General features: G+C 44.8%; 1 protein-coding gene across 1 annotated transcript in view; it reads left to right on the forward strand.

The window, feature by feature from the left end:
- Positions 1-11,953, forward strand: part of CFAP45 (cilia and flagella associated protein 45) — a 15,289-nt gene extending 3,336 nt beyond the window's left edge. Inside the window, exons 3-12 of the mRNA XM_066609078.1 lie at positions 4,634-4,767; positions 4,924-5,068; positions 5,168-5,338; positions 7,442-7,620; positions 7,999-8,128; positions 8,507-8,653; positions 9,346-9,459; positions 10,993-11,186; positions 11,268-11,492; positions 11,785-11,953. Coding sequence (XP_066465175.1) covers positions 4,634-4,767; positions 4,924-5,068; positions 5,168-5,338; positions 7,442-7,620; positions 7,999-8,128; positions 8,507-8,653; positions 9,346-9,459; positions 10,993-11,186; positions 11,268-11,492; positions 11,785-11,860 — 1,515 coding nt within the window. The 3' untranslated portion in view covers positions 11,861-11,953. The remainder of the gene's footprint in view (positions 1-4,633; positions 4,768-4,923; positions 5,069-5,167; positions 5,339-7,441; positions 7,621-7,998; positions 8,129-8,506; positions 8,654-9,345; positions 9,460-10,992; positions 11,187-11,267; positions 11,493-11,784) is intronic.
- Positions 11,954-17,641: the final 5,688 nt, after the last annotated feature.

A 17,641-nucleotide genomic window follows, 5' to 3' on the forward strand; every position in this document is an offset into this window, starting at 1 on the left:
CAGGTTTGATACAAGATGTGATAGGTGCAAATATGGAGTCTCTAGTACCCTGTTGTAACCCTCTAGCTTGGATACAAGATGTGATACAGGCAGGCATGAAGGCTCTACTACCCTGTTGTACCGCCTCTAGCTTGGATACAGGATGGCATACAAGCAGGCATGGAGGCTCCAGTACCCTGTTGTGCCACCTCTAGCTGGGATACAAGATGTTATACGGGTGGGCGGGGACGCTCTAGTACTAGATTGAACCCACCTCTACCTTGGATACAAGATGTGATTTGGGTAGGCATGGAGCCTCTAGTACCCTCTTGTACCGCCCCCAGCTTGGATACAAGATGTGATATGGACAAATTTGGAGGCTTCAGTATCCTGTTGTACCGTCTCTGGCTTGGATGCAATATGTGATACTGGCAGGAACGGAGGCCCTAGTACCATGTAGTACCACCTCTAGCTTGGATTCAAGACGTGATTCAGGTAGGCATGGAGGCCATCGTACCCTGTTCTACGGCCTCTAGCTTGCATACAAGTTGTGATATGGGTGGCATGGAGGCTCTAGTGATCTGTTATACTGCCTGTGGCTTGGATACAAGATGTGATACTGGCAGGAACGGAGGCCCTAGTACCATGTTGTATCACCTCTACCTTTGATACAAGATTTGATTCGGGAGGGCATGGAGGCTCTAGTACCCTGTTATACCACCTCTAGCTTGGATACAAGGTACGATACGGAGGTGTATGGAGTCTTTAATACCCTGTTGTAATGCCTCTAGCTTGAATACAAGATGTGATACGTGCAGGCATGTAGGCTTTAGTACCCTATTCTACCGCTCCTAGCTTGGACAGAGGATGTGATAGGGCGGTCATGGAGGCTCTAGTACTCTGTTGTACCGCCCCCAACTTGGATACAAGATGTGTACGGGGCAGATATGGAGGCTCTAGTATCCTGTTGTACCGCCACTAGCTTGGATACAAGACATGATACGGGTGGGCATGGAGACTCTAGTACCCTGTTGAACCAACGCTAGCTTGGATACAAGATGTGATACGGGTGGGCATGGAGGCCCTATTACCCTGTTGTACCACTTCTAACCTGGATACAAGATGTGATACAGGTTAGCATGGGGGCTCCAGTACCCTGTTGTTCTGCCTTTAGCTTGGAAACAAGATGTGATACGGGCAGACATGGAGGCTCTAGTACCCTGTTGTACCACCTCTAGTTTGGATACAAGATGTGATTCGGAGGGGCATGGAGGCTCTATTACCCTGTTCTTGCGCCTCTAGATTGGATAGAAGATGTGATACAGGGGACATGGGGGCTCTGGTACCGTGTTGTACCACCTCTAGCTTTGATACAAGATGTGCTACGATTGGGCATGTAGGCTCTTGTACCCTGTAGCTTGGATACAGGATGTGAAAAGGGCAGGCATGGTGGCTCTTGTACCCTGTTGTACTGCCTGCAGCTTGGATGCAATATGTGATACGGCAGGCATGGATGTGATACGGGTGGGCATGGATGCTTTGGAACGATGTAATACCTCCTCTAACTTGGTTACAAGATGTTATATGGGTGGGCATGTAGGCTCTAGTACAGTGTTGAGCTATCTCTAGCTTGGTTACAAGATGTGATACGGGAAGGCATGGAGGCTCTAGTACCGTGTTATACCACGTCTAGCTTGGTTACAAGATGTGATACAGGTGGGCATGGTGGCTCTAGATACCCTGTTGGGCTATCTCTAGCTTGGATACAAGATGTGATAGGGGCAGGCATGAAGGCTCTGGAACGATGTAGTACCTCCTCTAACTTGGTTACAAGATGTTATATGGGTGGGCATGTAGGCTCTAGTACAGTGTTGGGCTATCTCTAGCTTGGTTGCAAGATGTGATACGGGAAGGCATGGAGGCTCCAGTACCCTGTTGTACCGCTTTTAGTTTGGATACAAGATGTGATACGGGCCAGCATGGAGACCTGTCTATGGATGGCGAATAACAAAACAATTGGAGTTGCTTGTGTTTGTCGAACGATCAGACATTTTTCTCTACTGGTGATGTGTCGGGGGTTTAGAGCCTGGTCGCCTTGTGTGCCCTCACACATCCACTGGTCCTAACAACCCCTAACAGTCTGATCAGTCGTTCCTCTCTACTGGTGGTCTGTCGGGCGTCCTGAGTCCGGTCACCTCGTGTGTCCCCATCCACTGGTCCCAACACCTCCTAACAGTCTGGTCAGACTCTCCTCTCTAGTGGTGGTTTGTCGGGCATGCTGAGTCCAGTCACCTTGTGAGTCCCAATCCACTGGTCCCAACACCTCCTAATAGTCTGGTCAGATGCTCCTCTCTATTGGTGGTCTGTCGGGCGTCCTGAGTCCGGTCACCTTGTGTGTCCCCATCCACTGGTCCCAACACCTTTTAACAGTCTGGTCAGACGCTCCTCTCTACTGGTGGTCTGTAGGGGGCATACTGAACCTGGTCGCTGTGTGTGCCCTAACACATCCAATCATCCCATCACCTCCTAACAGTCTGGTCAGATGATCCTCTCTACTGGTGGTTTGTCGGGGTGTCCTGAGCCCAGTTGCCTTATGTGCCCCCATCCACTGGTCCCAACACCTCCTAACAGTCTGGTCAGATGATCCTCTCTACTGGTGGTCTGTAGGGGGCGTCCTGAGCCCGGTCACCTTGTGTGCCCTCATCCACTGGTCCCAACACCTCCTAACAGTCTGGTCAGATGATCCTCTCTACTGGTGGTTTGTAGGGGGCGTTCTGAGACCGGTTGCCTTGTGTGTCCCCATCCACTGGTCCCAACACCTCCTAACAGTCTGGTCAGACTCTCTTCTCTAGTGGTGGTTTGTCAAGCATCCTGAGTCCGGTCACCTTGTGAGTCCCAATCCACTGGTCCCAACACCTCCTAATAGTCTGGTCAGACGCTCCTCTCTATTGGTGGTCTGTCGGGCGTCCTGAGTCCGGTCACCTTGTGTGTCCCCATCCACTGGTCCCAACACCTTTTAACAGTCTGGTCAGACGCTCCTCTCTACTGGTGGTCTGTAGGGGGCATACTGAACCTGGTCACCGTGTGTGCCCTAATACATCCACTCATCCCATCACCTCCTAACAGTCTGGTCAGACACTCCTCTCTGCTGGTGGCCTGTAGCGGGCGTCCTAAGCCTGGTCACCTTGTGTGCCCTCATCTACTGGTCCCAACACCTCCTAACAGTCTGGTCAGATGATCCTCTCTACTGGTGGTTTGTCGGGGGTGTCCTGAGCCCAGTTGCCTTATGTGCCCCCATCCACTGGTCCCAACACCTCCTAACAGTCTGGTCAGATGATCCTCTCTACTGGTGGTTTGTAGGGGGCGTTCTGAGACCGGTTGCCTTGTGTGTCCCCATCCACTGGTCCCAACACCTCCTAACAGTCTGGTCAGACTCTCCTCTCTAGTGGTGGTTTGTCAAGCATCCTGAGTCCGGTCACCTTGTGAGTCCCAATCCACTGGTCCCAACACCTCCTAATAGTCTGGTCAGACGCTCCTCTCTATTGGTGGTCTGTCGGGTGTCCTGAGTCCGGTCACCTTGTGTGTCCCCATCCACTGGTCCCAACACCTTTTAACAGTCTGGTCAGACGCTTCTCTCTACTGGTGGTCTGTAGGGGGCATACTGAACCTGGTCACCGTGTGTGCCCTAACACATCCACTCATCCCATCACCTCCTAACAGTCTGGTCAGACACTCCTCTCTGCTGGTGGCCTGTAGGGGGCGTCCTAAGCCCGGTCACCTTGTGTGCCCTCATCTACTGGTCCCAACACCTCCTAACAGTCTGGTCAGATGATCCTCTCTACTGGTGGTTTGTCGGGGGCGTCCTGAGCCCAGTCGCCTTATGTGCCCCCATCCACTGGTCCCAACACCTCCTAACAGTCTGGTTAGGTGATCCTCTCTACTGGTGGTCTGTATGGGGTGTTCTGAGACCGGTTGCCTTGTGTGCCCCCATCCACTGGTCCCAACACCTCCTAACAGTCTGGTCAGAATGGCCAGTGGGGGACAATTCATCGATACGACCATCCAGCTTCTCACATCCCAATAATGCGCCCCTCTCAGACTCTGGTAACGGGGTGAAATCTCTTCTCTGCGTCGTAGAGGCGTCTAGTGGTCAACAAGCTCTACACAAGCGGAAGAAGAGGTCATTGCACACAAGGAGCCTCCGAGAACCTTTTATAGGCCAAGGGGGGAACCACTTTTAGGGTCTCAGGTGACAAGACCGTCCATCTAATCACCACAACTCTCATCATTTACATATCTATCTGAGAAGGAACCGCAGGACGGGTTTTTTAGCAGAACGACAACTTCTTCTGGAATCTGGATTCTTTTTGACAAAGGGGGGATGTCAATGCAGAATGTAAGTTTTCCATTTTTACAAAAAATTACAAATATTTCTCCCATTCAGGTGTCACTTTGTTATGGGGTATTTAGTGCAAAATTATGGGGAAAAACTTGGAATTTTTTTTAATTCACACAAAGTCACAACATAGCCAAATGTAAAAAAAGTGAAAGGGTCTGAAGACTTTCCAAACTCAGTGTATATAGATGGATAGATAGGAGATAAAATACTAGATGATATTGGTAATTAATGTAAATTATTAATTTTTCTAACCAGCAACAACCAAAAAATGACGTTCCAATTGTGCAAAAGTCTGAAACTGGGCGACGTAAAGCTGCGTCAGCACCGACACGAGGACGCAAGCCTGAGACCATCCGGATCATCACAAGTGATTTGATCCGAGACCTTGTGTGAGTACAGGTTCACCTTGTAAAGCTTCCCGTGTATCCATTACCACAGCCTTATATATATCTATTGTTGGGTGAGATGATCAGCCATGTTGGATGGGTCCGTAGAGTTCTCTATGTTTAATGCATCACATTGTATGCTGCATTGCTTATTGGCAGCGTGCCCTCCGAGGACCCCTCCGGCCTCTCCCTGATCATGACCTACCAGGACTTTAGTCGCATGAAGGGTAGCGCCCGGGTCCTGACCAAGGAGGAACAGGAGAAGAAAATGCAGGCACTGAAAGAAGAGAAAGAGGCGGCCATTGTAAGACTCTGTAGAACCGTATGAATATGGCAGACATGGGGTCATGGCGGGGTGCTCTCCTATGAACGGGGGTCAGTTATTGTCTGTATCTCAATGTAGGAAGCGGCAAGTGAGCGGAAGAACTTCATGAAACAGAAGGAGATGCTGCGTAAGAAGAACGAGAAGCTGAGCGACCTGGAGGAAGAGGCTCAGCAGAGGGCGCAGTACCTCCTGCAAAGGGCCAACACCATGCGCATGGAGAAGGAGGACGAGATCAAGAAATTGAATGAGGTGGGTCACACCCTGCACTTTTGTAGGGAGGGGGTAAGTTGTGACTGATCCCCTCCCCACCAAATTAACCTATTAAGACCAGCTATATGTATGGTGTGTGGTCCCCGGCTGTGAATTGTTGCGTGGTTTTGCCCATGTAGCTCCGTGGGCAGTGACATGTTGCAATATAAACCAGATTTCTCGATTTGCAATTTAACAATTATCTGATCATCAAGATTTTACCTGTGAATGCACTAGAAAGACTATGCCCCATGGCAATGAAAGCACAGGCTTGACAGCCATTGCAGGGAAAAGGGCCGCATGGATGCCATGCCTCCAACCAAGTTTGTTGTTCGATTGATGGTGGTCAGCTTTGGGCGGTGCACTAATACCTATACCTCTTTTAATGCACCCTAAGACTTTATTTGCCTTTGCAGCAGCTGACTGGCATTGATTGGTCGAGTTAACTCTACAGTCCCCTAGTACCTCCAGGTCTTTTTCCATATCACTTTTCCCTAGCTGTACCCCATTTAGTGTATATTGCTGACATCCGTTTCTCTAGCCCATGTGCATAAGCTTACATTTATCGTTGTTGAACGTTATTTACTATTTTTCTACCCAAGCCCCCAGCTGATCTAGGTCCATTTGTAGCCGCACATTGTTCTCCGCTGCATTAATTTTATTGTATAATTTGATATCGTCTCCAAATATTGATATTTTGCTGTGCAGCCCCTCTATCAGGTCATTGAAAAATATATTGAACAGAGTGGGGCCTAATACTGAACCCTATGGCACCCCGCTAGCAACGGTGGCCCAATCAGAGTATGAGCCATTTATTACCACCCCTTTTTGTATATTGGAACCACATTGGCAATGCGCCGATCCAGTGGTACAACCCCGGTCTCAATTACTTCCCTAAATATAAGAAATAGCAGTCTGTCTATCACGTCACTTAGCTCCCTTAGAACCCTTGGGTGCATTCCATCTGTGCCCGTTGATTTTAATCTTTTTTAGCCGGCTCTGCACTTCCTTCTGCGTTAGGCAGGTGGTATTTAGTGGGAGGTTCATTTTATCCCCATGTGTCCCTAGTGTGACATTTCTTTTTCTTTCGTTAATATACTTGAGAAAAAACAGTTTAATAGATTCACCTCCCCCCCCCCTTCATCTTCTATGGTTTCTCCTGTATTGTTTGTTAGGACCAGTGCAAATTCTTTTACCATTTATATAATTGAAAATTAGTTTAGTGTTATTTTGTGCTCTCTTTGGCAATCAGTCTCTCTGCCTCCTCCTTGGCGGGTTTTATATTTTCCATACAGATTTAGTTTTTTCCCCTTTATGTTTTTAGCTCTTCTTCACTGCCTTCATCTTTTAGTAATTTAAATTCTTTCTTTTTTTTCTCTTATTGCCCCCCTTGCAATCCTGTTGAGCCACATTGGTTTCTGTCTATTCGTAGTTCTTTTGTTTTTGAAGGGTATTGCAGTATACTGGATTTTGATGGCCATCCTATTAAGCCCATCCAATCCATAGGCAGGGCTTAATATGCTTCACAAGGCCCCAGGCTGTCATGACACCCGAATGGCAACTCGCAATCACATGGGGGGGTGTTCAGAACATTTAAAAGCAGTTTGTGACATTTAAATGCCACTTTCAGAATTGACAGAAGCATTTCATTGGTTAATATCCACAATCAGAGTTATCACCAATCACAGCTGCTATGGACTGTCATCAGCTATCAAAGACATCTGCCTCGTATGGAGCATGTTTAGCTTCCAGGCACATCCATCATACATGTATGTTACATGTCACTATGGGAAAAAAATAATGCAATCTTGTGGATGACCACCAGGTGGCGATGTGAGCAGACTATCTATGTAATTTGTATTACTCTTGTACAGTGTAGTTGGTGCACTACTACAAAGTATGTGCAAATGTGTGATTTTTCCAGCTGCGCTGGAATGTATCCCAGCATGCCCTGCCAGGCAATGTTACTTATAATCTCTGGGCTTTTTGGACCCCCCCCCATGTGATTTGCTGTACGTATTTATTGTTCACTATTTCATGTGTTAATTAGCCCCAGTAAAACACTTTAACCATTTTCCTGTCCCCCACCGTTGCCGTCAACAGATAATTTTGAATGCCAAGTGCCACGCCATCCGTGATGCCCAGATTCTAGAAAGAAGTCTGGTTTCCAAGGAGCTGGCGCAGGAGGAGAAGAGGCTAGACCAGATGATGGAGGTAGAGAGGAAGAAAGCCATCAAGAGGCAGGAGGAGATTGAGGAGAGGCGGAAGCAGGAAAAGATCAGGTATTGCTCGTAGTTGTTCTATGCTGATCTTGAGCTGCATCCTCTTTTATCCTCCACACACATCCAAAGCTGCATTCAGAATTCTGCTGGTTCAGAATTTGCACATCTCATTGTGGCGCTCTCCTGGTTCGGCGTATGCTTTGTGGGAGATGTTGTCTTTACACCACAATCTAATATAGAAACCAGTTGATATCTCCTGAAATGTACTGTGCCATGTAGTGCATTGTAGCAGCTCTTCAATACTGTTAGGGGAGAAGTTGCCGACAATTTCCTTGGGAACGCATCAGAAGGTAGGTTTGTGTACGATAAGATCGAATCAGTGCAAGACGTGAAAAGTATTTAGAAAAGTATCTTGGCGTTATACGTCATTCTCTCCAGAGGAAAACTCCACATCATTAAGCAGATGGAAGACAACGAGCAGTCGAGGATCCTGGAGGAGGAGCAGAGAGATCAGGAAGCTCAGAAGATGCTTCAGTTTCTGGAGGAACTTCAGATGGAAGACTACAAGGTGAGTGCTGAGAACAGGTGGGTTGTGCTGTGGACTGTCACTGCAAGGACAAGTCCTAAAGCCACTGCTGTACCCACAAACATGGCTAGATGCCACAGCCTACTGGTCCTTAGATGGGCAAGGTCATCTCTCAAGTTCTGCAGTAAGCTATCAGTACATATCTAGCCAGGAAGCAGGGAATACTGGGTGCCAACTGCTGTGGAAGCTGCAATGACAACCATATTGGTCATCAGCCCATTATCCCATTTTTACCAAGGAAATAAACATTTAGTAGGGGGTGGAGAGGAACGACAACCTATCAGTGGGTGCGGCACAACCGATCTCCACATCTTATCCCACTAATCTCAGCTTTTTGGGGATTTTCTTGGTCCCCATCAGGACATGGAAAGGAAAAAACAGGAACAGCTGGGGATCCAAGAAGAGATCAAACGTGTCAATGTTGAAAACGAGAGGAAGAAGAGAGAGAGGAAGGATCAGGAGCGGCTGGCAGACCTGCGTGTGCTGGAATATACCAAGCAGAAGTTGGTAAGAGGGGGATGATGGGATCAGACAGTTGCAATCAAAATTATTCCCCCCATTACAAAGTCAGTTTATTTGCCAAATTTATAAACTTTCATCTGTTTTCCAAAAAAACAATCAAACAAACAATTTAAACAGCTGAACACAACTAATGTAACAAGTGATGTCTTCAAATTCACCACAAAATGCCACTTTAATGACTACTGCACTTCCCCCCCCTCCACCACATTTCAAATGTCTTTAATACTTGACAGCAAAAGATGCTCTACTGTGACCTGCTGCAGATGTTGCTGGAAAGTAAGTGGTACTAATGAAAAACAGCTGGAGGGCCTGTTTTTCACTAAGTCACGTGATTGTGTATGAAAAGAGCAGGTTAGAGAGGCAGAGTCTCTCAGAAGCAAAGATGGTCAAAGATTCACCAATCTGTGAAATACTGCATCCAAAAATTGTGGATCATTTTCAGAAAAGTGTTCTTCAACATAAAAACTGTGAAGACTCATGTGCACAAGGGACAAGGCCGACGGTCAATACTGGATGTGCGAGATCTACAGTCTCTCAGGCATCACTGCATTATATGCAGGCAATGTGAAATCAGAGCTGGAGAGACTTAAGACACTAATCAAAATTTAAAGGAGTCCTTTTTTGTGGTTGCCCCTATCTAACATTGATCATCAGTGTTTCTTTATTAACTTCCACAGGCTCGAGAAGCTGAGTTTGAGGCGGAGCAGGAGAAAACTAAGAAGGAGAAAGAAAAAGAAGTCGCTCGCCTCCGAGCCCTGCAGGAAAGGGACCAGGATCACCGTGCAGAGCAGGTACCTGTGACTCCATCATTTCACTGCCATATAAACCTCAGTAGAAGATGAAGGAGTTAATAATCTACCAACCAGCCACTTTTTCAGCTTAAAGGGGTTGTCCCGCGCCGAAACGGGTTTTTTTTTTTTTCCAATAGCCCCCCCGTTCGGCGCGAGACAAACCCGATGCAGGGATAAAAAAAAAAAACGGGTAGTACTTACCCGAATCCCCGCGCTCCGGTGACTTCTTACTTACCTTGTGAAGATGGCCACCGGGATCTTCACCCTCGGTGGACCGCAGGTCTTCTGTGCGGTCCATTGCCGATTCCAGCCTCCTGATTGGCTGGAATCGGCACACGTGACGGGGCGGAGCTACGAGGAGCCGCTCTCTGGCACGAGCGGCCCCATTCAGAAGGGAGAAGACCGGACTGCGCAAGCGGGTCTAATCCGGCGATTGGACGCTGAAAATTAGACGGCACCATGGAGACGAGGACGCTAGCAACGGAACAGGTAAGTGAATAACTTCTGTATGGCTCATAATTAATGCACAATGTACATTACAAAGTGCATTAATATGGCCATACAGAAGTGTATAGACCCACTTGCTTTCGCGGGACAACCGCTTTAACTATTGGACGAAGGGGCGGTGGCACATAGCACGTCAGATATACCTATGAACATATGTGGTATCTTTCCTCTTCATGAGCTTGATCTCAGTGATTCTTGTAATACTTTTCTTGGACTCCTTAAAAAGATTTTCTGAATAAGCACATTTATTCCCTATCCACAAGAGAGGTAATGAATGTCTGATCACTGGAAATTCCACTCCTGGGACCCCAAGTGATCACAAGAACGGTACAGTCTCAATGCTTGTAAATTAAGCAGTGGTGCGCACACGTAAACCCCCATGGGAATGAAGGACATTGATGCACTCGGCAATCTTCCTCTAGCCAATAGAAGTAAATGGAGCGGTGGTCATGTATGCGAACCGCATCTTCATTCACAAGGACGATTCATGATCACTGTGGGTCCCAAAGACCAGACATTTATCCTCTATCCTGTGTATAGGTGACAAATGTCCTTAGTGGGAAAACTCCTTTAAGGTGCCTACACACCTTCACACCTACACATAGAATTTGGCTAAACGTCCAAGTGTTGTTAATGGGGATAGGAGAATATGTAGCTTCACATTAGCTGCTTATCTCCAGTGGGAACAAAAGATCGGACATGTTGGAATCCAGTATGCCTGATCCTTCTTTCTTCCATCAGGACAGCCCTATACACATGAGGTACATGGCCGATGCTGCCAAAAACAACAGATTTGTCCGACTTTCCTTCTTTCTCTTATGTGTGTGGTACTTTAAGAGAGTCATAGATGGCGCATGCTTCCAGTAGGCACTTTTTTTTAGATGTTTAGTGGATGTCACTAGTCCAGATCTGATCTTTAGAGATGTCTCCATGACGTGTTTAGAAGATCACTTTTGGTCAATTTCTCTCTCTTGCAAAGGATAAAAAAGCAATGCCTTCCTTTGTCTAATTTGTCTTCCATTCCAGGATGCTCTCCGGGCCAAGAGAAGCCAAGAAGCCATGGAGAGAGCCTGGCGTCAAAAGGAGAAGGAGGAATCCTTGAAGCAAGAAGAGATGAGCTCGATGTTGAAGAAGACTCGCCTAGAGCAGGTGGCTCAGAAGGAGCACTTCCTGGCCGTGCAGGCTCAGCGGGAACGGGCAGAATTTGACAGGGTTTTACGGTGTGGAGCGCGATAACTGCAGCTTTTATCGATATTAAGGTGCTGCTTCTTCATAGTCCTCTCCTGATCTTTCCACCCCAGGGTCCAGCGGGAGTTGATGGAGAAAGAGCGCAAAGAGCAGGAAGACAAGGCCAAAGACCTGGTGAAGCACGCGGGAGAGCTGAGACGTCAGGTGCGAGAGAACGAGCAGAAGCAAGTCCTCGAGCGTTTTACCCACTTTGAGGAGGGGAAGAAGCTGGATGAAGAGGCCCGGCAGCGCAGGGTGCGTCTGGATGAACTGAAGCAGAAGAAGCTGGAAGAGCTACGGTGAGTATGAGAGAGAGAAGTCGCCATTTGCACTCGTAGAAGTTGTGACCCAGCCTTCTATACTCCTGAAAGGCAAATGGGACCATCTTATGCCTTGATCTGTCTTCGCTGGACTAAGCCAGTTTGCATTTCTGGAGTCTGGGAAAGCTAAGTGACATCTCATGTGGGAACTGTAATGCAGCCATAGTATTACTCATCCTGACACGGATACGGCTCCGAACTGGCAACAAGAGAAGAGCTCGGGTTTACGAGTCAGTCACCGACCAGTCATGTTGCTCTTGTTCTCTTTCAGAATGGCTGGACTTCCTGACAAGTACTGCTCATTGGTCACACGAAAAGCTGATACTCATCTCACCGCTGTGCACTAAGAAGCGAGGACCCATAAATTGTTCAGGATTGTCACATGTCCCTACATTGAGTCTTATCTGTATCTGATACACAATATATACATTTTCAATGTCTCTTTTTCATGTCTGTGCAGTTTCTTTGTAGACCGTTATGCCTTAATCTACCTGCAGGGGGCAATGCAGGGAAATCTAATCATACAGTAAGCTTACGAGAGGCTCCACACATTGGGAAGGTGTATCAAAACCGATACAAAGGCGTTTTTGTCCAGTGTCTGTTACAAAACAGAGAGGCGTTGGTGATTATTTTGGAGCTAGAGTAGCTGTTACTGTATTACTCATCATTGTAGATTCTCCTCTGGAAATGCTGCGGATGTCCGATATCATTACCTGAGCCCTCTCAACAAATTGTGACAACGGCGTCAGAACGGCCGGTCTGGTGGGGTGTTCACAGTATGTAGTGGTTAGTACCTCCCAAAGGTGGTCCAGGGTGATGGGCACCCCAGGCTCATTGATGTGGACAGCGAAGGCCGTCCGTAATCCCCCAGAGAAGAGCAAATGTAGGACAAGTTAGTGATAAAGTCCTTGTCGGTGATGATGGAAAGGTATCAGACCACACAGGACATGGCAGCTCGTCGTATGGTGTAGTCACAGACTGGTCAGAGTGCCCATGTAAACCCTGCCCACCGCTGAGAGCACCTACAATGGGCATGTGAGAATCAGAACTGGACCATGGAGCAGTGGAAGTAGGTGGCCTAGTGCAATAAATCTCGTGTTACATCATGAGGACAGCCGGGTCCATCATTTACTTGAGGAGTAGGTGGTACCAGGATGCACGATAGGAAGAAGACAAGCCAGTGGGGCAGTGTATTGGGCTATGTCCTACTGGGTACTTGGGTCCTGGCATCATGTGCATGTGACCACCTACCTAACATTGTACAGACACGTCCCTTCTTCAGGCAGTGCGATCCCCCAATGGCAGCGCCCTCTATCAGCAGGGTAATGCACTGCACCGCAGGAATGATTAGTAACAGAGCAGAAGATGAAGGTGATCAGTGGAAACAAGTACATCTTCCAGGTATCGCCGGACACATCAGAGGTCTAGTAGAGTCCAGGCCTCCATGCCTCAGAGAGAGGAGCCGCACAGATTGCATGTTGTGGCTGATCGGTGTGTGCGATGATATGAATCATTCATTTCTAGTCTTCCAAGTTAGTAAATTTCCTTATTCCGTATCACTAACACGTGAGATTCCCGATACTGGACTATTACTCAGGGTGAGGTCACAATCTTAGAGCGCTGAAGAGATAGGGAATTCTAGTGACTCAGAAAACATGCAGTTAGAAATGCAGAGTCGTCGGCTTCCTGTGTTTCCAAGCATATTATGTGTGATACTGACTGCTGAGTCAGCGTATCTAAGCCCATGATGTGTGATACTGGAGCCCGTTAGAGCAGTGTTGTCTCCCACGCCAAGCAAAGAGATAGCAGAAAGCAAAGAACCGAAACTGTAGACAAGTATGTGATTGGATGGCATGGGCATATGAATTAACCCCTTCAAGACCAGCGATATTTCATTTTTTTTTTTTTTTTTCCATCCCCGCCTTCTAAGAGCCATGACTTTTTTTTATTTTATCATTGACATAACCGTATGAGAGCTTGTATTTTGTGGGACAAGTTGTATGTTTTAATCGTACCTTTCCACGTACCATATAGAGTACAGAAAAACGTTTAAAAAAAATTAAGTGGGGAAAAATGTAAAAACAATGCAGTTGCACCATTTTTTGGGGGGAGGATAGTTTTAAAGAAAAATTGCTTTGTGTTGCCATATTTTAAGACCCGTTCCTTTTTTTTTAATGCCGATTGAGCTGTGTGAGGGCTGATTTTTTTATAAGGTGAGCTGCAGTTTTATACGTACACGGCAATACCAAATATGTGTTGTTGTTTTTTTTAAAACTATTTAGATTCTTTTATGGTAAAATTTTTTTTTGCTTTTTTATTTAGTCCCACAAAGGACTTGAACTTGCGATCATTTGCAGTATATAGTGATTTTTGATTTTGCAATGAGCAGGGCTTCATAGAGCATGGAAGCACTGGGAGTCTTCAGTAGGCTCCAAGCTGCTATGCCAGCTCATTGGCACCCCTTGATCATGTTGGAGAGGGTGCTGATGAGGGGAAGAAAGAGGTCCTGCCCCCTACCGCTGACGGTCATGTAGGCCGCCTGCACACGGCCAGGTCGGATCCCACTGCGAGAATTCTCGCAGCGGGATGCGACCCGTGCCCCGGTATTGAGCTTATACTCACCTGTCAAACGTCTTCTCTGAGTGCAGAGCTGGTGCATTAGCCATGACGTTTCTGTGCTGGCCTATGCGAGGCTCACACAGGAATAGGACATGCCGTGATTTGTTTACCGCGATTTCACATGATCAAATCACGGCTGTCTGCATAGGATTGCATGTACAAGAATATAACTACTATAATACTGCCCCCTATGTACAAGAATATTACTACTATAATACTGCCTCTTATGTACAAGAATAAAACTACTATAATACTGCTCCTATGCACAAGAATATAACTACTATAATACTGCCCCCTATGTACATGAATATAACTACTATAATACTGCCCCCTATGTACATGAATATAACTACTATAATACTGCCCCCTATGTACAAGAATATAACTACTATAATACTGCCCCTATGTACAAGAATATAACTGCTATAATACTGCCCCCTATGTACAAGAATATAACTACTATAATACTGCTCCCTATGTACAAGAATATAACTACTATAATACTGCCCCCTATGTACATGAATATAACTACTATAATACTGCCCCCTATGTACAAGAATATAACCACTATAATACTGCCCCCTATGTACAAGAATATAACTACTATAATACTGCCCCTATGTACAAGAATATAACTACTATAATACTGCTCCCTATGTACAAGAATATAACTACTATAATACTGCTCCTATGTACAAGAATATAACTACTATAATACTGCCTCCAATGTACAAGAATATAACTACTATAATACTGCCCCCTATGTACAAGAATATAACTACTACAATACTGCCTCCTATGTACAAGAATATAACTACTATAATACTGCCTCTTATGTACAAGAATATAACTACTATAATACTGCCCTCAATGTACAAGAATATAACTACTATAATACTGCCCGTATGTACAAGAATATAACTACTATAATACTGCTCCTATGTACAAGAATATAACTACTATAATACTGCTGCTATGTACAAGAATATAACTACTATAATACTGCTCCTATGTACAAAAATATAGCTACTATAATACTGCTCCTATGCACAAGAATATAACTACTATAATACTGCTCCCTATGTACAAGAATATAACTACTATAATACTGCTCCCTATGTACAAGAATATAACTACTATAATACTGCCCCCTATGTACATGAATATAACTACTATAATACTGCCCCCTATGTACAAGAATATAACTACTATAATACTGCTCCTATGTACAAGAATATAACTACTATAATACTGCTCCCTATGTACAAGAATATAACTACTATAATACTGCTCCTATGTACAAGAATATAACTACTATAATACTGCCCCCTATGTACAAGAATATAACTACTATAATACTGCCCCATATGTACAAGAATATAACTATTATAATACTGCCCCCTATGTACAAGAATATAACTACTATAATACTGCTCCTATGTACAAGAATATAACTACTATAATACTGCTCCCTATGTACAAGAATATAACTACTATAATACTGCTCCTATGTACAAGAATATAACTACTATAATACTGCCTCCAATGTACAAGAATATAACTACTATAATACTGCCCCTTATGTACAAGAATATAACTACTATAATACTGCCCCCTATGTACAAGAATATAACTACTATAATACTGCCCCCTATGTACAAGAATATAACCACTATAATACTGCCCCCTATGTACAAGAATATAACTACTATAATACTGCCCCTATGTACAAGAATATAACTACTATAATACTGCTCCCTATGTACAAGAATATAACTACTATAATACTGCTCCTATGTACAAGAATATAACTACTATAATACTGCCTCCAATGTACAAGAATATAACTACTATAATACTGCCCCCTATGTACAAGAATATAACTACTACAATACTGCCTCCTATGTACAAGAATATAACTACTATAATACTGCCTCTTATGTACAAGAATATAACTACTATAATACTGCCCTCAATGTACAAGAATATAACTACTATAATACTGCCCGTATGTACAAGAATATAACTACTATAATACTGCCCGTATGTACAAGAATATAACTACTATAATACTGCTGCTATGTACAAGAATATAACTACTATAATACTGCTCCTATGTACAAAAATATAGCTACTATAATACTGCCCCCTATGTACAAGGATATAACTACTATAATACTGCTCCTATGCACAAGAATATAACTATTATAATACTGCTCCCTATGTACAAGAATATAACTACTATAATACTGCTCCATATGTACAAGAATATAACTACTATAATACTGCCCCCCTATGTACAAGAATATAACTACTATAATACTGCTCCTATGTACAAGAATATAACTACTATAATACTGCCTCCTATGTACAAGAATATAACTACTATAATACTGCTCCCTATGTACAAGAATATAACTACTATAATACTGCTTCTGTGTACAAGAATATAACTGCTGTAATACTGCCCCCAATGTACAAGAATATAACTGCTATAATACTGCCCCCTATGTACAAGAATATAACTACTATAATACTGCTCCTATGTGCAAAAATATAACTACTATAATACTACCCCCTATGTACAAGAATATAGCTACTATAATACTGCCCCTATGTACAAAAATATAACTACTATAATACTGCTCCTATGTACAACAATATAACTACTATAATACTACTCCTATGTACAAGAATATAACTACTATAATACTGCCCGTATGTACAAGAATATAACTACTATAATACTGCCCCCTATGTACAAAAATATAACTACTATAATACTGCTCCTATATACAAGAATATAACTACTATAATACTGCTCCCTATGTACAAGAATATAACTACTATAATACTGCCCCCTATGTACAAGAATATAACTACTATAATACTGCTCCTATGTACAAGAATATCCAAATATCCCCGCACGCTAAAGCAGATGGAATAGCTGAAATAGAAATACGAGGGATTAGTTCGTGAATTGGCCAAGTTACTTAAGCCGCGAGCCCAGCAATCAAGGGTCCTCGTGTCTCCCGGTCTCCACTTTAACGAGACACATGATCCAACAGCACCAGACACAGTTCACACAGCAAGCTACAACACAAAGGTAACCGGACACCAGTCACACAGCAAGCTGCACAGCACAGACAACAGGACACAAGTCACGCAGCAAGCTGCAACACAGAAGTAACAGGACAAAAGTCACACAGCAAGCTGCCACACAAAAGGAAATATGACTGCTCATCATGGACACCAAACAGACACTGACAGGAGCTCGGTATGTGAGCAAAGAGCCGGGCGATTGGTTAGCAGGAGAACACCACACCCAGCCAGCACAATTATGCCACGCCTGTGGAAATGTGCTCATAGAAACCATAGTACTACAGGTCGCAGCAACCTGACATTATGATAATCCATTTTTTCCAATATGAGTGGAACAGATCTCACATAAAGCGTTCCTCCATTACTGACATCATGCTGAGCTGACATCAGTTGGGTGGAGTACAGTT

Source organism: Eleutherodactylus coqui, chromosome 6 (assembly GCF_035609145.1).
Source record: "Eleutherodactylus coqui strain aEleCoq1 chromosome 6, aEleCoq1.hap1, whole genome shotgun sequence".
In the NCBI taxonomy this organism is placed as follows: Eukaryota; Metazoa; Chordata; class Amphibia; order Anura; family Eleutherodactylidae; genus Eleutherodactylus; species Eleutherodactylus coqui.